Source organism: Vidua macroura, chromosome 2 (assembly GCF_024509145.1).
Source record: "Vidua macroura isolate BioBank_ID:100142 chromosome 2, ASM2450914v1, whole genome shotgun sequence".
NCBI classification, from domain to species: domain Eukaryota; kingdom Metazoa; phylum Chordata; class Aves; order Passeriformes; family Viduidae; genus Vidua; species Vidua macroura.
In genome coordinates, this window is record NC_071572.1 from 28496813 (window position 1) to 28520354 (window position 23542).

At 34.5% G+C, this 23542-nt stretch overlaps 1 protein-coding gene across 2 annotated transcripts in view; it reads right to left on the reverse strand.

Annotated features, from left to right (window-relative positions):
• Nucleotides 1–1517: 1517 nt before the first annotated feature.
• The window catches only part of MRPS9 (mitochondrial ribosomal protein S9), a 33988-nt gene continuing 11963 nt past the window's right edge, over nucleotides 1518–23542 (reverse strand). For both annotated transcript variants that reach the window (XM_053971996.1, XM_053971997.1), the window contains exons 3-11: nucleotides 19953–20015; nucleotides 19833–19863; nucleotides 17515–17594; nucleotides 11228–11310; nucleotides 8433–8508; nucleotides 5540–5708; nucleotides 4058–4166; nucleotides 3090–3259; nucleotides 1518–1725 (exon numbers count right to left, since the gene is read on the reverse strand). In XM_053971996.1, coding sequence (XP_053827971.1) covers nucleotides 1634–1725; nucleotides 3090–3259; nucleotides 4058–4166; nucleotides 5540–5708; nucleotides 8433–8508; nucleotides 11228–11310; nucleotides 17515–17594; nucleotides 19833–19863; nucleotides 19953–20015 — 873 coding nt within the window. In that variant the 3' untranslated portion in view covers nucleotides 1518–1633. The remainder of the gene's footprint in view (nucleotides 1726–3089; nucleotides 3260–4057; nucleotides 4167–5539; nucleotides 5709–8432; nucleotides 8509–11227; nucleotides 11311–17514; nucleotides 17595–19832; nucleotides 19864–19952; nucleotides 20016–23542) is intronic.

Here is a 23542-nt window from a genome sequence, read left to right on the forward strand (position 1 = left end):
AATATCCGATCTAAACTTGCCCTGGCACAACTTTAGGCAGTTTCCTCTCATTCTATCACTTGCTACTTTGGAAAAGAGGCCAACACCCAACTTACTACAACGTCCATTTGGGTAATTTCAGTCTTATGTATTCTGATTAAGATGAACTACCTTAGCAATGAGAAATCTTGTCCAAGTTTAGAGTATTCTCATGGAACAGAAGTTAAAAAGAAGCACAGGCTTTGGGAAGAGGAATCACAAACATGTCAGTCAAGAATGCATACCCAGTTTCTGACCTCCTCTGTTTTGCTCAGCTGATGAGGTCTATTTATTTGTTGCCCCCTGTTTCCCCCTCTGTTGCTTGGGAAAATAATGACCTGTACACATCACTTATAGTTGCTTATCACCTGCAGTGACCTGCTGGCACCTTTTGTGACCTCTGAGGTGTGGATTTTGGTATGACCTACAGCAAGTAAGAAGCAGAGCAGGTACTCTAGCGCTTAAAAAATCTGGCTGGGAGAAAGAATTCAAAGTACTCAAGTGTTCTAAATCAAAAGAAAGCTGGAAAGTGCCCTGTTATTCAAACTACTGAGTTGTATTTTTCTGCTTTTCCTGGTGAGATAAACTTTATCTTCTTTTTAGCTGTGGCCCACTTCCTATAGGACAGATGAAGGATATACTCTTCCTTGAAAGAATTTGACCTCTGTCCCAGGAAGGAAGTTGGCAATAAACCAAAACCTTAAGCTTTTGGGTGAGCACTGTAACCACTAATCTATTTTGGAAGGCTACAATTATAGACAGGAGGTGGGCAGCACTGTCATCACCTCCTGCTTCTGATTTTAAAACAGAAAAGTTATGACTGTATTTGGCAAAGAGTCCAATGCTATCTTTGTGCATTAGCCATATTCGGAACATGCCTCCTTGAACAGGCCCCTTGAGATGTAAGGGGTGGAGAAGAGTGTTCTAAAAGACAACTTCAGCTTAATCCCTCCAGCTCTTTCTGCATTTGGGGAAAGAACAGAAAAACTGACTCCTCCAGAGGATGATTCAGAGAACCTAAATTTAGGTACTTGTTCTGAATCACTCCCTACTTAACCTGGGGAAGCATCCTGGAGACAACTGATTCCACAGGCAAAGGTTATCCTCTGTGACAGTTCCTCTCTCAACATCCCCTCAATTGTCAGTACTATTCTCACTGACTTCACAACTCCACCACAGTTTAGGCTGGAAGTTGTTCTTTTCCTCAGATACCTGCAAGGCACAAAGGGAGGCACATTGAAGATGTCCAAATACATGGTTAGGAGCTGTCTAATTTCAGAATTTAGACTGCTAAATCATTAAACAAATAGACTGGTTTTTAGAAGTTATAATCCACCAACAGTTTCATAAATTGTTATTGACTTCATTGGAGTTAAGATGCAAAGTTGGCACTTGGTGACTATTTTAGATTTAGCATTCCATCAAACTGCACCATGATTTTCCACAATTTTAAATAAATTTAGAGTTGTTTGTTGCTTTTTAAACAGAAGACATAATAATTATAAAGGGAAAAAAAGTCTTTATTACTAAATATATTCAGACAACACTTTTAGATCATAAATCAGTATGTTTTGAAATTGTGGTAGCACTTTGTCACTCTTTAAATACTCAAGACTTATCGCTTTTTCCAGGTGAATTTCCGTCTGGGTCCCTCTTGACCAGGCTTTTTTCGTTCCTTCACACGTGGGTCAACTGTTAGTAATCCAGCTACAAAACACAGAAAAAAACCCCATTTATTTACTGCTACTAGTTAATATTACAGGTATGCTACGTGTAAGCATGACTTTCACTAACAGTATGATTTGTATGATCTAGAGGGCTAAAGGTTCAGAACAACAAAACACTGAAAGGAGTATCATCAGATCCTCTAACATTTTAACCTCTCTTTAGTAACTGAACTTCATTCACATTTTCCTTTATACACCACTAAAATAACTACTCATTGTTTTTTATCCACCCATATTGCTTAGGCCCTGAAAGCAGTGGTCTCCAAACTTTTTTGATCATGCAGTCCTAACTGTATTTTTGAGCATGTACTCCCAAATATATGTATTTATTCACTTATGAATTATATACAACACATTCTTACTGAATCCCAATGGATCAGTTGCACATTCCCCGTTCTGAAGACCACTGTTATGTGTTATATTTATATGTAAGTACAAATACATTTATATATATAAATATACTTAAAAGTGTATTTGGCAACATCCCAAACATGTTCACAATTACCTGATCTCCGTAAAGATACCAAACTCATTACAATGTCTATTTACAAGGGTCTTCCTAGCAAGTTATACTTGCCAGTGTTGAAAAGGTACAGTCAAAGAAACTTGTTGCAAAGCATGAACACAGGTTTTGTTTCATGGCTGGCAATAGAGTGAAAAAAATCACAGCTGTTCTGCCACTAACACAGGCAGGTATTCTTGCTACTAGTCCAGAAAGAGCATAGTTAAAAGCTCACCGTTTGTAACTCTGCATTTGCTGAAACAGCATAGACATCTCATCACTGAGAAGCATCAAATCCTGCAGTTATCTAAGTAAATTTTATCTTATCCTAGGTAACTTATGTTGCAAGAGAGGAGAGAAGCTCCCTCAGTTTGGCTAGTTGCATGCAGTATGTTGCTCATTACTCTCTCTTCAAAGCCAACCCTCCAGCATTTATGTTGGAGAAGAAAATTTTTTAAAACATGAAACAAGATGCGACCAACAAAATAAAACAAAATGCAATCTTGGTATCTTACAGCTCACTAATGTCTGATCCAGATTTATTTAGTAGTGAATACACATTCATGTTTTGTGATTCTACGTTGAGTCAATATAAGCTGGTTAATAGACCTAAAAGAGGTCATGAACAGATGGAAAAATGCTTGAGAAGTCATCCAATATGTACACAAAGGATGCTAGGAAACAAGTGAAAACAGTCTATAAATCAATGCACATCCCTTTCATACAATACACAAGGTTTCACTGGGATTATTTACTCAAATCTGATCCTTAATGATCCTTGTATTAATTCTGTTAATTACCAAAAACACAGTAAGAAACATCGAAATAATTTCAATTCCTACCTTGCCTCATGAATTCCACCTCCTTTTCTGTCACAAAACTCCTTAAGGCTTTTGCAGAGGCTAAACGTATTGCTCCAGCCTGTGCAGATCTTCCTCCACCAGAGACTGTGCAAACCATATCATGTTTTCCAATTCTGCCAAGAAACTGGAAAGGGAACAATAACTGTTCCCTAAGGAAAAAAAAAAGAAAAATAAAAAATTCATGTGCATAAAGTTCTATGCTATACACATTTCTTATCATTGTATATACAAAAAATATAGTTAACTTTTGAGCAGAGGTCTAGAAAGGCATCAACAGGAAATTAGCAGCTAGGAGCATATTCCAACTGCCAATGGTTTTTAAGCTCAGTTTTACAACTACTTTTATTCCACTACTTCTCTAAGGAAGCCAAGATCCATCAGCTCTGGATATCTGAAACTGAGCAACCATTCCCTTTATTCTTGAGGTTAAAAATCACAATATAAAATCACATTAGGAATAGAAACTTTATGTCAGCTTAATGACAAGTCTTCTCTGTATCAGACTGTGCACATCCTTCAAAATCTGAAGTTTTACATGAACAGCCTCACCTTGTTTGCTTCTACAATGTTACTGTATACCAGAGTAATTATACATGCATGCAATTTGCAAATCTCTTGTGAAATACTTAAAGATAATGTTTATTATTTATTTTTAGAAAAATTTCAAGCCCTTTCTAAGGGGACTAAAATTTGAACTGTTAGAACAGTCTGTGCTCTTGGTTTTTGCATCCCTTCAGAAAAGGGGAGGCAAGGAACACAGATCAAGGCTTGCCTATCAGTAAACTCCTGAAAATCAGGAGGAAATGCAAGACACATTTTTATGAAATAGATATTTATACAGAGACAAGAACACAAACTCAACATAGCATCAGCATGTAACTGTATGGCAATACTTTTGCTGGAATAATTTAATTACAGTAAAATACAGCATTTCATAGCGCTCTCACCTGTCCTGCAGCACTGGGAAGTAATGTAAAATGTCTACTCCATTCACTGTAATTTTCCCAGTCCCATTGTCATAAACTACTGCAGTAGCTCTGGCAGTTTTTCTTTTACCTTAAAGGAATTAAATAAAATATTTTATGAGGCTTCAATATTCTCCAGAACTTCAAGTGCCCAAGTAGTTAAACAAATCTCATCACATTCATACAGTGCCAGCTGTTTGGTTTTACAGGCTGAGGTAAGAAAAAAAAAATGCAAACAAAGAACAACTATCTTTCAATATATTTCAATCAATGTCTGTTAAGTGGGGGAGAAGTGTGTGTTGGGAAACCGATCTCCTTCAGCACAAAGGAAGCAATCATTCTGATAAAGGAATTATGAAACAAATAAGACATTCTTCTTCATTTTGGGGGTGATGGGGCACAAACAAGACTGGTTTTGAACTTATTACACCTGGTGGCTTTTCTTAAATCACATGGGTTGCATGCTCATCAAACTTCATTAACTACTGTTCTGAAGATACTACTGAAAACCAGTGCAAATTAAATCATGGTTTGCTGCTCTCACATCTTTTTTGTCATGTAATCTTGAAGACAACCCCGGTAAAGCAGCTCTCTAGCCATTCTGAATCTCAAATTCTCTGTGACCTTTGTTCTTATTATCATCTGCTGCCTGCTGCATAATACCCATCATCTCTAAGATTCCTCTTAAATGTACAGCATAAAGTGTGTGTGCACACATGCTTTGTCCAGAAAATCATCAGCCTTTTCTATACATGGTGTTGTCACATTTTTTCTATGCAACCACTCATATCCTATATCCTGTATTGCTTTCCAAATGTGTGTCTCCCCAATGAAAACATAACAGCCTGTGTTAAGAACATACAGAGACCTTCATGGCTTTTGTCTAACATCCCCTCCATCTCAGTATGAATGATCAATATCCTATTATCCATCTCTGTCCTGTATTTAGAAATTTCTTCTTCACATATTCCTAGGTGTTTGTAAATATCTAAATGCCTTGCTATTTATTCTTTGCGTCTTCAAAGTTCCCCTTTGCTGGACTGCCTACAAAAGTCATGATAAAGATTACTCACTAGTCAAAGCATGCCATTTTTATACTAAGCAACAACACTGTTACATCAATGGAACTATTCGTATTTGTTTGTGAAGTCCTCCAATCTTTATGTTCACCAGTTCCCACAACCTGTAACCCAATGGGGGTCCTCTCTACAGAGTTATCACTGTATAGAAATACATATAAAAAAACAGATGATAGGAGTCTGGGCAAAAACTTGTACTTTCTGACCAGTCCATGTTTTAACTTGGTGTTCCATAACGTCACTAACAGCTATACATGCAGTATACATATATATGAGCATATAAAATGAAGTAGCGACGTTTTCAGCAGTGCTGTACATACTATAAAGAAAGCATTGTGAAGAGGAAAAAAGTCTACATCGTTACAAACCAACTTGAAATGATTACCTTCCCCAGTGCTGAAGGCCACTCCTCGCTCGTCATGCTGCAAGGGCTCAATAACCACCTTCTGCAACTGCACAGGAACTTCTTTGGAAAACTTCTGTATATAATTCTCCTCGATGTCAGCACATGGCAATGCTACCAATTTTTGTAAGAGTTTAATAAATCTTGAATACTGTAAGACAACAAGACTTCATTAAAGTATGCAAGTGTAATTGCATTTGTGAAAACTTCCTATTTTTATTTAATGGATCTTTCCTACTTCTCTTTTATTGATGATTTCTGACAAGATGACACTTTTGCACCTACATGCTTATTTAAGAACAGCATGCAGTTGCCTCATTTTCTGTGTAACTAAAGACATCTAGTTCTTTCTTCAGAAAAGAGTGAAACTTTACTCCAAAGCATAACCAACTCCTTTTTAATAAAGATTACTGTATTGAAATGAAGTTCATCTCACTTAAAAAAAAAAAAAAGAAAAAAAAAAAACATTGGGGGGATCTCTTAATATTTTATTATTGTTTTATTAAAATAGGAAAAGATTTTCACCTACTTTTTAGTAAGTCAGCATATTCACTGATTTGGAAATAATTTTATTTCATTGAACTGAATCTCATAAATTATTGTATTTCATAACATACACAAAAAATGCCCATCTTTGGCTGCTCAAGTTGAGTTACTTTAATGTTTATGATTTCCTTTAAAACTGAACAATCAAGGTATTTAAAAATTCAAGAGATACTTGACTTAAAGGGCAACCTCTTGAAATAAATTATCCTTCACTACAGTGTGGTTCTCCTTCCCCCTTATACCTCCCTCCAAAGTTCTTCAACATGTGATTAAAAAGTACACACCAATGTGTTAACCCATTTGTACCAAAATCTGGGATGTCCTGTTACCAAGTGTAACTGGCAGGAGCTCTAGACACCTGTCACCAGATATAAAGGTATCATACCATCAAAAATGGATTTTTCATACAGATATCATAACCTGATTTTTGAAGTTTTTTTTACTTACAAGCACTTATTGTACTCTTTAATTTTTATAAAATTATTATCTATTATTATACTCTTTTACCAGAGTCTTCTCTAGCACCAAATTACTACTTTTCTTGTAACTTAATAGTAGTCCCTGGAACTTTGACATCACTTGAAAAATACTTTTACCTAACAATATGACACAGACTTGTGATAAAGCCTTTGAAGGGCAGAAATAAGGAAATTAAAACATATAAAAATTATAGAGACTATAGAAGTAGAACTTGCACTCTCCAAGTTTTCACTTGGAGAGTGCAAAAGGAAAAAATTAAATAGATCTGATTTTGTTTAATAATGTAAACACCACTGAAATTTTTGTTGCAGTGGCAAAAGGTAAGAATTTGAACAGGAAAGACTGGCAGCTTATACTGAGACATTTCAAATATATTTAAACAATGTTTTTTACTATAGACTCAGCTTTGTGGTCTTACATTGGAGAGACCAGTATAAAGAAGAGTTTAGTGTAGGTTTTTGGTTGGTTGGGTTTTCTTTTAAGTTTATTGCAATGTACTTTTACAGATGTAAAATGTACTAATGTACAGAATGTACTAAAACCAAGCAGTGAAGAACACCAAACTGGTTGTACAAGTAGACCTAACACTTGGAGAAGAAAAATAGCCATTCCAAATGCTGGAGCTACTGAAAATACTGAAGTCTTTATGGCTTCTACTGCAAGTAAGGTAGAGAAAGTCTCCTGGGTATTATCAGGATGGAGAATTTACAACAACTACTTCTAACTTATGCTTATGGACCACAATCTGCTCGAGACTTTTCTACATCCCCCACAGACAAGGAAGCCATCACATGCCACTGTTCCAGATGACAACTGAGCAAAGGGCATGTTTGCTGCTGTTATGCTATTTTTGCAAAGCTGTTGTTCACAGGACAGACAAGATTGAGGAACACTGCTTCTAGGTGAGAAAACACTTGGAATGTTCAGACAAATAGAGTTACATTCTCTGGTACTGTCATATTCAAGCTTCCAAAACCTGGCCACATAGATTGAACCTGCTGTTACAAAATCCAGTGCTTTTCAGGGGACTGTAGAGAAAAGCTCTGAATGAGAAAAAAGTGTATGACTATTAGGATGAATAGTCTTATCCCCAGAGATAGATGTAAAGGATGACTCCAAACCTACAGAGTGATACAGTTTGCAGACACTGAGGAAACTGCAAAACTCTCCTCTCTCCCACCATATTCATACCAAGGAGAATGTAACAGGAGATATCTATGTCAAACCACAGATCTCTACAGCTTTGTGTCTTGTTTCTGTTATTTGATTTTGTAATCAATCACTAAGAAAAAGGACTCCGTATTTCTAGTAAGCCCTCTGTGATTTTTCTATCATTACCATGTCATCCTTAACATTAAATAACTTAACTCTGTGCAGGTTTACTACTGTACAAATCTATTGCATTTCCCCATGTTGAATATTTACCCCTTCTCTACAATTAGTAACAGCAGTTCTAGCCCTGCCTATTTTTCATCTGTAACTACAATAAATGACTATTTATTTCTATAATAAATTCTTATAACCCATTCCTGACCACATAATTCGATATCAAGGAACGAGTGCTCTACGTCTCACAATCTTGCCAGGAGAAAAACTAAATTATGGTAGTAACAATGGAAAGTACTTAAGAGTTCTGTATTGTGCTAGATAAAAAATATTAAGACAAGTCACTTCAAAACAACATGAATGTGACAGTGCTGTGAACATATATAGACTTCATCAGAAAACAGAAAACTATTTTGAAGAGCACCTCCTTCTGAATAATACCTTTCCAGTATCCAAAAATGCACCCAGAGTCCATATTTTTAAGATACAAACCTCCTTAAGATTGGGAAGATTAATTACTTACATCATCATCTGACACTTTTTCTAACAACATTTCTTCCAATTCAATCTTAGTCAGCCATCTGCTGCCAGCCAGGTTTCTGTTTAAAATATCACATATATTCTTCCTTTAATTAACCATGCAATTAGAGTTACATCACAAAAGACCACACATACGGTGAGTCTTCGTTCAGAAATACATTTTCCATTATGAATGCATTCCAAATGAATGCAGATCACATTCCTATGGTAAACATGGGAAAGCCTACGTTGATTTTAAAAGATCTGCCTTTTGAAAGGTATGGTAACTTCATGTATTGAATTAACCACATGACCATTATGAGTATCAGCTATGCATTATTCATATTATTGAAGTCAGAGATTGAATTAGAATAATACTGTAATAGGAAGTGGTCTTCCCCCCAACTTACAACTTACTTTTGAAAACCTGCTGCCAAGAAAAATTTGGTATACTAGCAGCACAGAGCAAAATCAAAGGCAGAATGTTAAAATCAAATTCTTTTGCCACTGGTCTTTTCTGATCAATATAAAGAATGGCACTAGCAGTAAGCATAGTCAAAGTACTAAAGTAGCAGTGACACCCTGTCTTCTATCTACTGGGTAATCTTGAGCTGCTCAGCACAGTGACTGCACTGATGATAGCAAAAGTAGAAATTTCTAAGAGAACAGCCTCATACAGAGATGCTAATGCAAAGAAAACCCAATGTTTGAAGTAAATCTTTGAAATATATATGATATGAAGTGACCAACTGAACAGCCATAAAAATACATACCAACATTATCAAGTAAATTTAAGGCAAAGATGTAACTAGCTTCTTAACTCCTCAGGTTTTTTAGAAACATGCTGCTTTCAGCAGCATGAAGGAAGCTGTGATTCAGTAAAACACTCCTTCTGAAGGTGTTTTTAAGGAGTACTACTTCTCAAGCATGCATATTAATGCTTTTCTGAGTCAGGACATGAGAAAGGATTATTTAGAAACAATGCAGATTTTAATTTTAAAAAGCTTCCAATCCTGACAGACTCAAGTATATACTTACACTTACATATTGTTACTTGTTACTTCCACTGAAGCTGGAAAAAAATTTCTTGCATGTGAAAAGCTATAAACTTGAGGTAGTTCAGATCAGGTACTAACCCTACAGTTAATATTACAGAATGCATTCACAATAGAATATTTTCTGGGAAAAAAACCCCAACAACCTCCATGCCTCTCAAACCAAAAAAATAACCCTTCCCACCAACCCTCTACCTATACTTAGGAGATATATTATCCCATCCAGACTAATCTCAGAGGAAGTACCATATCCAGAGTGAGAAGTATCAAAAATTCTTTAAATTCTCTGAGCTTTACAAACCTAACAGGGAAAAAACCTTTCATCTCTGGCTAGCTTTAGGTTGTTTTTCACATCAGTAAATCCACTGGCTGAGCTCTGTACGGAGTCGGGCTATTATTCAGGAGCATGCAGCAAGAAACTAAATACGTTTGTTCTCTTGTCTGCTCAGAACCTAACACAAATCTGTAATAAAACATTCGGTGGGTCACAGAATGCTATTTATATCATGAAGAAACATGAACTTCTGTTATTTAAGAAATTGAAATAATCTCAGTAAATTAATCCTTTCTCTTCCTAACATAAATAACAAATGGCTGAAATGAAGAAGTGACAAACCAACACGATGTGCTCCTGGAGCAATGCATAAATTTGGCTAGAAAAAGCACAGCAAGAACAAAGATAAAAACAACTCGGGACTGGGAAAAAAGTAACTATACAGAAAAGCAGTAAATGCCTAAACCAAAACTTCCTAGCTGCAGCCATTTCTTTAAAACACTTGCTTAACTCATTTTCTAATATAAAATCATTGCAAGAAATCTCAAAAAAATCAAGACTACAGTCAAAGAGGAGCAAACAGGACTTAAAGGCATATCCTGACTGGACACACTTAGAAACCAACAACTGTAGATTTCCCAGAGTTTCTGGCTGACATGGAGCTTTTCTGTCCAGTGGCTAACTAGATGAAGAACTTAACCAGAGAAGTTAAACAGAAAAAAAGAGATATTAAATTCAATTAATAATAGTGGTGATAATTAAAGAAATCCAGCCAAAAGAGCTTTTCTAAAATTACTAGGTTTTGATGATTTCTGTTCAAAGCCATTAGAAGAAAAACAGAGAAATTAAGTATTTAGAGACTCTTAAATTTAAATATTGGTAAGTTAAAATATTCAAGAACTGTAATTAAAGACTACTAAAGAGCTCAGCCTTAGATCTTGAGATTTTAAAAGCAGGAACAATGTAGTTGGTACTTTAAAAGCCCTTGTTTTTTGATAAAAAGTTTACCTCCTTTTTTTGAAATGCTTTAATAAAAGACATAATTAGAAAATTCATACAGAATATATGTTTTATATATATATATATAAAAAACATTCATATATATGAATATACATATGTTTCATACAGAAACATAGAATTCTGGATATTTTCTGTTTATTTTCAAATCACACTTCAGAACTTTTATAAAGCAAAGAATATTGAAAAGAGCAGAGGGAGTTTAAAGAGTACAAGAAATAGATGGTGTTTCCTTACTCTAACAATAAGAAGTGAGTGCTCCACACATATCTGGTAAAACTTTTCAACCTGAAATTACCATACAAATACTACACAAGGAATAGAGCAAAAGCCTGAAAATCTGTTTGTGGAATAGAAGGCAAGTAGCGTGGGGAACTATCAGAAGTGCCAAAACAGAATATGAGAGCACATCAAGTAAATGGCTACCAATATTCCTTCTAATTGGAAGCTTACCTTTTTTCCTTCTGAAGAGGAAGGTCTTGAGCTATCAGTTGGTCTTGATGCTTCTGAACACTCAGCAATTTTTCATATGTTTCCTTAAATGCATAGGGAAGAAGTATTTAAATAGATTTTTTTCATTTAATATTTAAATTTTGCTACTTAAAGCACATGTTTAAATGGTTTTACTCTTCAAACACTTAAAATACAGAGGTGAGAAAACAAGCAGAGCTCTGACAAAAAAAAATCATGTGCAGTTCAAAATTATTGATTTTGAATTCTGCAACAGTGTTTTTTGCCTTCTTACATATGCTTGTAAAAAAAATCTCAACTGTATACAGAAAGAGAACTACATTATACATTTGTATAATGAATGCAACTCCAAAACACACTGCATAATAATTTCAACAGTACATTCACATTTTGGTTTGACTGCCTCAGAATACTGACAAGGTTTAAGACGGATGTAAATTTTATTTAGCTAGGATTTTTGTACATGTAGAAGTGTCAGATTTACTGGTGGTCTGTATCAGTCACAACTTCTTACCCTGGCATGCCTACATGGATATAAGGTTGCACATTTACCATAGCAAAAATTTCTGTTCTTTCAACTGTGCAGATGGACTTACTCTTCAGTGTTTTTAAATAGTTTTCTCAAAATTCTTAGCTATGTTATTATTTTCAAACAATGGTGTGACAGTGATTTAGTACTTCAAGAAAAAAAAAAACAAACATGGAAAATACTCAAAAAAGTCAGAATAAAAATATTTCAGAAGAAATACATTTTAAATAAAGTATTTTTAGGGTTTTTTCAGTTCAGAAACTTATGAAGACTACTTGTTCTAAAAATATAACCTCTAATACTCTTAATTACAACAGTGAATCCAAATGCAAAGGTAAATAGGAGTATTTGGAGAAAAAATTATAAATTATATTGAAACAACAGGACAGTTGTACTACAACTAAGTACTTCTATGCCAAATAATTTACTTTCATTTAGGAGGGAAATAGAAAGCTTAGAGTCACTTTCCTATACCGTACTAGTATGAGTTTTAGCAAATACTACAGAGAAACAACAGGGTAAGAATTAGTGGGGACAAGAAACAATGGTTTGGGGATTTTTATTTGTATCACTTACAAAGAAACAGTAAAGGAAGAAACATGAGACAGCTCTGGGCTGTCAGATATTAACTAATGAAATATTAGTTCTTAACATAAAACTGGGATTTATAACAGGATGCAGTGAAATATCTGCAAAAGCTTAAAAATAACCACAGAATAGAAGCCCCTTGCTTAGTTATAAACACCTACTGTTCAAGCTGCTTTTTTCACTAATATAAAATACACCTGCACATACACTAAAAATATTTGTCCTTAAAATGTATGAACAAAGAACAGATTGTTATCTGAGCTGCACTCAAAGCATTTATATAGGGACAACTCACTGAAGTCTCTGACGCAGGTCACTGATCACATTTTTAATGGTACAGTGGAACAAAGTATTTTTAAAATAATTCCACAGTTAAAATCTTAAAGTACAGAATCCTTCACTTTTGAGATAGCATGAGAATTCATATATTACAGTAGTAGTTATCCTTTCAGAAATCTTTTATCTTTCATGAGGTAATTGTATCAGATAGGGACTAGGAAAATTTTTCTACTTAAAAAAAGTTTATTTATCCTCAAACACAGGCAACATTACATGAAAGAGCAGAAATCCTATTTTCAAGTATTTCCAAACCTCACAAATATAACCGTAGCCCTCTAAGGAAACAAGATACAGTATCACTACTGTGGGCAAGATTTATGTCACATCACTCTAGCAATCTTAACAACTCCATTCAGAGCTGACCATTAGGCTTCAAAAATTATTGCCTATACATAAAAAGCAGACACAGTTTGGGTTAGAGAGCATGAGGTGTGCCTGCACCAAGCAATTTTTAGGTATCTGTAGTTAAGACATGGTATAGAATGAGTATGGAAGCTTCTGTTTGGGACCACAGAGTGAGGGAAGAGAAGGGGAAGGAGGGCTGTGTCTGTCCCTCAGCAAGATGGGGAGAGCTCAGCTGGAACAGTCAGAGATTGAATCCGATGAGCTCCATGAGTTTCTGCATTAGGAAGAAGTCAAGCCAGGCACAAAGATGATATTTTGGTGTCAGATGCTTAGAAGACATACTGGTTTATTAGGTCTTATAAATGTGTATGGAGGTTTTTCACCTTACTGCTACTCTTGACTTACCTCTTGCCTTCAAAGGCAGAGGGTGTCACCACTCTACCTGCAAAAGCAGTCTCCTGTCTGCCTCCTCACAAACACCCATCCTCTTCCAATACATTCTGACATATATATTTATTTATTGGCATGGTCAGCAAAAACACATGAACAGGAGCTCAACACAGCTACAACACAGTCCTTTAAAAAGGACACAGGGAGGTAATCACAGCTGTGACCTTAAGACAGACTGACTACAGTCAGAATTGCTTCTAAACAGCAACTCAAGTATTTTCAAGTAACATGACACAAGTTAGAAGAAGACTTAAGGATTTTGTCATATTTGGAAACGATTGATAAACACAGGCATATAAAATGAGATATGGGTTCCCATCTACCACTTTCTAGCCTCAGAAATTGTCAGTTACAATGACAAGAAGTTTTAGAACAGCAGCAACAATAAAATTTGCCTGAAGACCCTCCCTAGGTAATCCCAAAGAACACCAACACTCCACAGCCTGTTTAAGTTTTAAGAATGTGCACTTTTAAGAATTAAAATTATCTCTTTAAACTGTTCTGGTTAAATTACAGCAATCATGTCTATTCAGACAAAGAACCCTGTACATGGGAGATGAAGTCAAGCAACATTTTAAAGTAATTCCAAGTGTAAGAGAAATATTAAATATAATTTCCTACATATTTCTGGCAATGAAAGTGGACTTGCAACTCATAAATTTTTGGTCTGAAGTACTTAAAAAAAAATTGATGAACGTATCTTATCTCTGTATAGAGATAAAGCCAACAGACTGAAAGAACCACTCACATGTGAAGTAATGTGGATGCGCCTTTGCAAAATCAGGAATCACATGTAATGCCCAACAATTTATCTGACAAATCTTCACTCCCCAACAGCTAAAGAAAGCTTCTGAAGACACACTTGCTTTTTCAAAGCTGGCAGGTGAAGATTTTACTAATCACTTGAGGATTCAATAGTCCAATTCATGACTGTACACATCTGTGTGTCTTGTAAACTCAGCTATTGCACAATCAAAATAGCTGATTTTACAAGATTGACTATGTACTGAAACGCTTCCATTTCTAATAGAGAGATCAAATTTCAGACTTCTACAAGGACACTTAAAATAATAAAAAATTATTTTACTCTGCATTAAAAAATAGGGAAAAAATCAGCAAATGAATCCCTAGAAGAGATTTTTATGGGGGGAAAAATTCGTTAAAATTATAGTTAAGATATGCTGCAGAGCTCACATTTTACCTCAGCTTGCACTTCACTTTGTTTCTTGTGTTTTGAGTTCAGCATACCACTTTGGTTTTAAGTTTTGGAATACTTTTGAGAGTTAAAATGCTCAATTGTTAGAGTGTTTACCTCAATCCATAAGCCCTGATATTTCTAAAAAATGTACAAGAAGCATGATTACATGGAATTACTATTTTCCTGTGCACAATGGTATGAAGGTACCATTTTGTCTTGTTCTGCACATTACAAAAATGATATTATTCTAAAAAACTTTTAAGTGAAATGATGATCAAATATACTATCAAACGTTTGTGAAATTGTGTTTCATGCAATAAACAGTCTTCTGTGTATCAGAAGAAAAATAAATTGTCCTTTTCCCTACAGCTAAACTTTATTCAACAAGCAGAACAAAAACAATAATGCATGTAACAAATATCTTGTATGATAGTTCATTTCATATTGAAAGCCAAACATGTAAATTGGCAATTATAATACGTACAAAGATAGTTTATTTCCAGTAAGTGGACAATATTTTTATAAGCATAAACAATAAACAATAATGCTATGCCCAGTTACATAACAACTAACAGGTAACAAAATTCAAGTTCCACATAAGCCTATGTAGTAATTAATAGCATAAAAGTGTAAGCTAAATAATATGCTTATCCTGTTTATTAGATTTAATGTAGCAATTTAAAAGACATCTTCAAATCGGATTGATTACTTACACTAGGCTATATTAACATACAACTCTTTTCTGGACAAATTAATTAGCTTTGAGACTTAGCAATACATTTTGTTAAATATACATTAGTTTACTAAACAATGTTGGGAATTTCATGCAGATTTTGGCTTTCATTTGGCCAACTTAGAAAAAAACTCTGTTAAATCTCACTTAATGGATTTACATTGATATAAGCCTATTTAATGAAAATATTCAGAAAGAGTTGAAGAACACTCAAGTATCCTATACTAATGAAAAATGCATTTGTCAAGGCCATTTGTTTGAAGGTGGTTGCCACGCTCTTAGAAACAAAACGCGCACTATACTTTCAGAGATTTCCAAGGCAAGCTTGCATACTCTAACTGCTAGGAAGAGCTAAAAATAAACTTGTGCTCCTTGTAAAATTTGTAATTTCTTCATTATGATGGAATGCAACAAAACATCTTGCCCTTGGGTTGCTCTGTTTCAGCCAAAACAAATGCAAATGACTTGTCAGATGACAGCTGTTTGATAAGGCTCCTCTACAAGACCTGCATGCTTTACTTTTTTCCGTGAAACTTGGGATGAAAGGCAGAAGGCAAGAAGAGAATTAATGTAGCATACAGTCTAAAGGCAATGCTACAACCGTGATTAAGTAGAAAAGTTAAAAGGCACAGATTTTCCACAGCCTTGCTGCGTGCAACCCATCCGTGTAACAAGTTGACAGGCCTAGCGCGTCAGCTCCATCATCCTCTCCGACAGCTAAAACGCAGCATTGCATCCCTTTTCAGAGAAAATTTGCGTCTGCACCATGAAGCGTTGTACATTATTTCTTAGCACTGCAGGGGGCTCAAGTCCATATGGAACCTTCACAAATATTACCACAGATCAAACCAGCGGCGTTTCGAGGCAGATTTGACATACCTATTTAAATGAACAGCAGGGGTCCTCGGGCTGCCTCGGGCTGTGCAGGAGAAAACCTCTGTGGAAAGCCTATGCTGCAGCTCCATTACTCAGCAAAGACACTCTCTACATTTATCATTCATTTCATTTCTGCCAGGGCAAGAAGCTCATTTGCCCAAGGTCAACAGGAAAAAAAAAAAAAAAAAAAAAAAAAAAAGGTGTTTTTTATTCTCCCAAAGAAATAAATGTACCTGACAAAAAGGGATTTTGTCCTTTGGGTACACAGAACTCAAATAAATATCAGATCATTCTAATAGAAACACTATACTCAGTAAAGCTGTGCACTGAATTTGTGACGGTAACGTTTGTTTGTTTTTCTGACAACTGACTAACCACAGAACTAACTTCTTAAAGCTACCTAATGGGGAAACAAAATCTGATGTGAATATCCAATTAAATATTTCTGTATTATTACATTATTAATGCTTTTGTCTTCTATAAGTACATGTAAGAAACAGGAATATCTTCCCACAGACTCTTCTAAAGATGCAAATAATGCTTGTGCTACTGATGGTCACAGATATGAAAGGTCTGTTCACAACCCATGTCAAGACTCAAGGTCTAGTGGTGTTCTATTAGATACAGCTTTTTTCATAAACGTAAAAGATGCAGATCCTTTACTCCTGGAACCATATTAATCAGAAAAAGCCTTAAGTTTGCATGAATGGAACCATCTTAGAAAAATCAATTAAGCAGTTTAAATGCAAATTTTCTTCACACTAAATGTCAGCACAAATAACATTTCCTATAGCTTTGCCCTTCACAGAGGAAAAAAAAGAACTATTTTTTATTCTACAATGAACTTTGATAGAACTAGTAAAGTTTTTGTTGTATGCGCATTCTCCACTATTAATCTTTTGCTACCAACTAGATAGAGCACCTAGAGGAAAGAGTTCAGACTAAACAAAACCAGTCCATAGCCAAAACAGTAAAATGAACCAAAAATTAAAGGAAGAACTATTATGCAGTGTGTTCTCTTAAATGTGACATACAAATGCTCATAATAATAAATATTGTGACACAAAAATATATATTGCATGTAACTTCAGTGGTGATTTTATGGCCTATTGTGAAAACATAACTAAACTCAGGAGCTTCTGAGTGGCACCTCTAGAATAACATGCACTTGACAGGGAGCTGACATTATTTATTACAGATAACATACTTACATGCATTAATGAATAATACGACTGCTTGCCAGTATAAAAGAGGAAGTTAAATGGTCGGCCATCTTCTCCCCACTGGATTTCTAATGGAAGGCAAGATTAGACAAGAAAGCAATATACAATCACTAAAAAAAAATTCCTTTGTATATAACTGCAGTTATAAACCTCTTTCATAATACTGTCTTTTTAAATATCAGAGAACAAAGACATTTTACAGGTGCTCAATCTGCCTAGAAATCTTATAGTTTAGATAATATTTTTTAAAGCTAATCTCCCTCTACAATTATAATAAAGTATTTAAAATTATAGTTGTAAATAACATTTGACATAAGGAAATCCTTTGTGTACAACTCTAAAAGACTGTATAGGTGGTATTACAAATAGAAGTACAAAGTAAGAGACAACTGAAATCTACATTGAAAAGTGAAAGATAAGCAGCTCTGGAAAAAACAGTGCTAAAACAAAGAATACATCTAAAGAATACATCTAAATACATCTAAGCTAAACTAAGGATGTGTACATTTGTCTTTTGTGGGCAACAACAATATTCAGAACTTGGGTGATTTTAGAACTTGTTTGTGTTATTACATTTGGGATATTTAAATACAAATACCTATCCTATAGTTTACATAATTAGTCCAGCAAGAAAACAAATGTTCCATATTAATTCAGCATATCCAGTGTGTTTTATTCATTACAAAATATTATTTAAAGACAAAATTCAACTTTGGAATAAAAGAAAAAGGCAAACTTAGATAACATAACAAAAATCTCTTTCAAATAAAGAAAAATTATAAAAATAAAAACCTGAGAGATTTTTACAAATTGAACTGTAGAGAAAGTCCCAGCCATTTTATCCAGTGAAGTTAATTAAGGCTATCTGTAAACTAAAGGCAAAGATAAGACTCCAGAAACCTGTCTGATAAGCACAATATATATTGGATTGGAACATCAAGATATATATATACATTCAGAAGCTGAATGTAAAGATGCAAAACTTAGCAGAAAAGAAAGAATAAAGGGGACTTTTACCCACATATACTACTTAGGGTGATTTTCCATGTATGCAGTTGTGAAACCATATTTTGTTGAAAAAACTGTTCTGGAAATTTTCCAAAGTATAAATTTAAGTTTTTGTACTTCAAAGTTATTGAAGACGCAGTACATAGAAAAGACAAAGCTGCCTTAAGAGATACTTATTGAATGTGTTACTTTTAGATATAAATACAAAACTACACATTTATACTAATTTGTTCTTACAGTCCTCAGGATATTGCTAGCATTCAAAGAATGCTTTAGTCCTGAAAGCATATAGAATAGTAGCTTAGTTCTTCCATAAAACAGCCTTTGGATTTTAAAACTACTTAATGATTAACTCTCTCCTACCCTTTCACTTTCTACTTTTTTACTTCACAATACACGGAAGTTGAAAAACAAGGCATGATAACATTTGAAAGCTGAAAATCCAGAATTTCATATAGTTTAGACTGCTTTCCAAAGACACAAAGTCCCCCGAAAAACAAGTATCAATTATTTCAGCAGCAGGGAAAAGGAAGGAAAACTTTAAGATTTTAATGATAATCAGAAAAGTTTATCTGGGACCTGATAACTCAGTGAATGTAGGATTTCACATCCATGCTACTAGTTCATACTAAATACTAGTCAAAAACAGTCAACAGGTTTTGACCTTATCTTTCAAACATTCTATTTAATATTTAATTGTTGATTTTAGCGACTGACTAACATCCTGGTATATCACTGATACCTAGGACTTTATACAGTGTCTCAGGAGCAAGACCAAAGACAGTATGACAGACATACTTTAGGACTTTAAGGTCAAAGAACTGATTAGGAGAGGTTCCTCTCTACCTATTATTTCAAAAAATTCAAAACTGTAATTTCTAATCTTCTAAAGCAACGAAGTTACAAAGAAAACTTTTTGTTTAAAATAGTATTAATGAATATTTTATGGAGGTGATAGACAGCTCTGACAAAAAGCTACTGAATTTAACAAAAGGTTTTCACATGACTTCAAGAGATTCTATGCATCATTCTATTTATTGCTTATTTTTAAACAATGAAAAACATTTATCTTAGTCAGTTAAGGCAATTTCTGAGAAGATCAGCAGCACTCTGATAATTTTTCATCCTAAACCACAGAATATCAGAACAGACTTTTACTGCTCGTGTCTTAGCAGTCATTAGAAACATAGGGAAAATAGCCAATAAAAATAAGAAAAAAGCCATAAAAATAAGAAATTCTACATAGGCAACAATTCTAATGCTTAGAAATAATAAAATAAGTATCTAAGAACACTTACTTCTTTGCTCAGGAAAAATTTCAGTAGGATGCTGCAAATAAATGAAAAATATCAGCAAAAGGAAAAAGTTACTCAAAGTATCATGCTACAGTTATTCAGAAATGTAACAAGAAATCCTACCTTCATCACAGGTCTGGCTTGTTTGTCAAATAAGCCAGAAGGAAAGAGATAGGCAATAGCTCTCTGAAAACAAGAAGAAAGATCTCGTATGTGACTTTTTTTCCCACAAAAGCATCATCAAAAACATTTCTTATGTACTTTCTTATGCAAAAAATAGCATAACTTTTGTACAGTAGGCAACTAAATCAGTAAGAAAACATGACACACATGTGATGTGCTGAAAAGAAAACCAGATCATTTCCTCTGGAATCCTCAGAAGTAAAACCTCATTCTGAAGGCTGTACTCTACTGCATCAGAATCAGTGGACTTTCTTCTGCCAAATTTAGTTTTTTTAGAATACATTTATCATAACTTACCAGAACTACTCAAGTCCAAAGACCACCTTTATACATAATGATTTTCCAGTAAAATTTCAAGTGCTGTGACTTCCAGAGGAAATCACAATACTTATCTATTTATCTTTCTGAAAGTATCAGTGCTTGCTAACAGTGCCTACTGACAGACTAAGCACAGAAATTTTATTTAAGGCAACAGGAAAAAGCCAGATTTTAAACATTTGGAATCCCACTTTCTACAGTTTCCAGACATAGTTTCCTCAAGTCTAAAAAGCCATGTTTGTTGTGGCAGTAATAGCTATTTTACATAGCCTAAATAAGCATTTCATTGATCACTGCAATTGGAAACAACTGTGAATCACTAAAATCTTTGCTGAACTTGAACCAACCACCCAGAGAAAAAAGACACAAGTGACATCTTTTATTTTTTCCCTGAAGGTTTGATAAAACACTTTAGAAAAATATATGATATTCATCACACTCACTGTTTACTGTTTTCACTAATTACAAGGTACATACTGTATTTTTACTTAATCAATATTTACCAATATTTATGTGATATATAAAACAAGCATTATTTGCCTACAACAAATGAAGTTAGTGTACCATTCTGGCCAAAATGTAAGGCAAAGCACCTTACAAAGTTAAGCTCTGACACAGATTTCTGTTCAGTATCATCTTACTCTCCCTCTTCAATGTAACTAAACCATAATTTAATAATGCAAAAACATGCATTTGTCAGAGCTGTTTATTTTCATTTGTTTTTAAAAACAAACCAGAAAAAGCTAGCCATCAAAAGCTCCCAGATGTAGGAGCCTGGCAAGTGTAGCTAGCTTCAAACAGTGGGTAGCAGAGCTCCAGACAGAAATATTGTGCTTGTACAGTAAAATGGACCAACCAAATAAACCCTTCTGGCAGGGGTCTCATTTATATTTCTATTAGACAGTACAGAAAAGTAGAATTACAATAAAATCTGAGTTTAAAATCTTCTCTCAAGAAGAATGGTTCTTTGCTAGTTAGGCTACCTTAGGGCTATTACTTGCTGATAATTTTTTCCATAGACTTGGAGTGCTTTGTCAGTGCTTCAACAGATTTAATATGCATGGAGTGTAAAAAGACCTAACCTATTACTTTCATTAATCCCCTACTGGCATTCTGAACAGAAATTTTCAGAATTCTGAAGCAAACAAAAGGCTTAACTTGATTTTATAAAACGGTAATTTTGTTTCTCTTAGTGACTACTGTATTCCCATTTGTTAGTCAATGGACATTTTATGCATACACACAGTAGGTGAACACCTATTTATGAACAAATGGGGATTAATTATGATGACAAGAGAGAAATCTACTGTGAGCCAAATGATGTTAAACCAACACCTTATATAATATATTAAAAGAAATTATTACAGGGTCCTGAGACTGACTGTGTATGTATTTAAGACATAATCTTTATATAAGCATTTCCAGAATCTCAGCCAAAACAGTGACTGTAACTATGACACCTTAATAAATGCCAAATACAACAATTAACGTTTACAATGAAAAAAGTAGCTGCCATCTGAGACCTTCTACTTCTTGGAAAATTTATTTTATTGCTAAAGTGTATACTCATGTCTTTCACACTACAATATGAACACATCATGTATTAAGAAATCCTAACATCTACTCTCAGATCTCCACACAACTAACCAAAGAAGAATGGCTCATTTTATAAGCTTATTTTTTTGCTGTTGCAAAATGGAAAGAAAAAGTCTTCCTGGCTTCTCTCTTTTTATGGAAAAGTAATCAAGGATGAACTATCCTGGAATGCAACAGATTCCAGTTCAGCTTCATTCAAAATTTTCTTCTTAATTTTACATAGCTAGGTTCTCAGTCTGTACTTTAACAACTACATAGAAAGTCAGACTTCCTCTTGGGAACTTCATCTACAGAAGCTGATTTTGTCTATGCAAATGTTTCATTTTTGTAGGAAAGAATTTTTTTTTTTAAAAGCCCTGTACTAGCAATATAAAAAGATGGTGGATCAATCTGAGGAATTACATCAGAATTAGTTTCTCCAAACTGCAGCTGAAGCACATAACCATGAAATTATTTTCCTGAAATCTTTTTAAAATGTCTTCAGATATGGAACATAGGTTTCCTTTTACGAATCTCCAGGTCTCAAACCAAAATTCCATAGAGAATTAACTGCATGTTAGCTGCGTTTTCCTGAACAGAAAAAGCAGGTGAATGCCCCTCTTAAAACTTCATAATCAAGGTGTAAATGCTAGCAGTAAAGTTCCCAAGAAACCTTTACATTTAACTGCAGTTTCCCATTCCAGAAGTGGTTTTCACCTCAAGGGTCTTGGCCCATACCCTTTTTTTTAGTTCTTATTTGGACTTGAACTCCAGATTAAAGAAACTGTTGTGCTGAATATGAATAACTACTTTCTCAGTGTCATCATGTAAGCTATAGAAGATATATTCCCCCCATTTTATACTCGACAGGTTCTGGGGCTATTTCACATTCTGTTTGTTAAATCACACTGTTGCCATTTTCTTTGGAAATAAACCACAACTTTCTAAAAGTGAAACATCCATAATTACTTTCAGCAGAATCACAATTAAAAATCCTGGTACCTAATAACACAATAGCGTTTCCAAAAATAACTATATAAATTACTTAAAAAAGGTGGATCGGGTACAGTCTGCTTCTGCTATGAGTTACTAAAAAAAATTTAGCCCTGTCTTTTAAGGATTTGAAAATCCTTGTTTTTGAATTTCACTGTTGATGCACACAGAGAAGAGGAAAATACACAGTAGTCACACCTTTAAAAACAGCAGATAATAATGAACACATTAGTAACATGATAGTTTACATCTGACATTTCTTAAACTGCACAGTTGGTAAACTTAACTTTCCTGTACCAAACTAAAAGAAATCCTGTTATATCACCATTTGCTGAGGGACCAGAAGAGTTGATATACTGTCCATAGGACCAAAATGTCTTTCACTTGCAGCTTTAAGTTTTTCTTAATTCGAGCCAGTTGGAATAACAAGTACAACCCTCCATCCCTATTAAGAAAAAAAAAAACCAAAACCAGAGAAACCCAAAAAATCTGGCAGTCCTTCAAACACACAAACCAATTAATTAAATAATCTGTCCAGCACTGCATGTCTATGTTGCATAAATTCAGTGTACCTGCCACATCCTCACCTTTCCACTTCCCTGTGGATGTTGCACATCCTGACTTCTGATTGTCCTTCCCTTCCT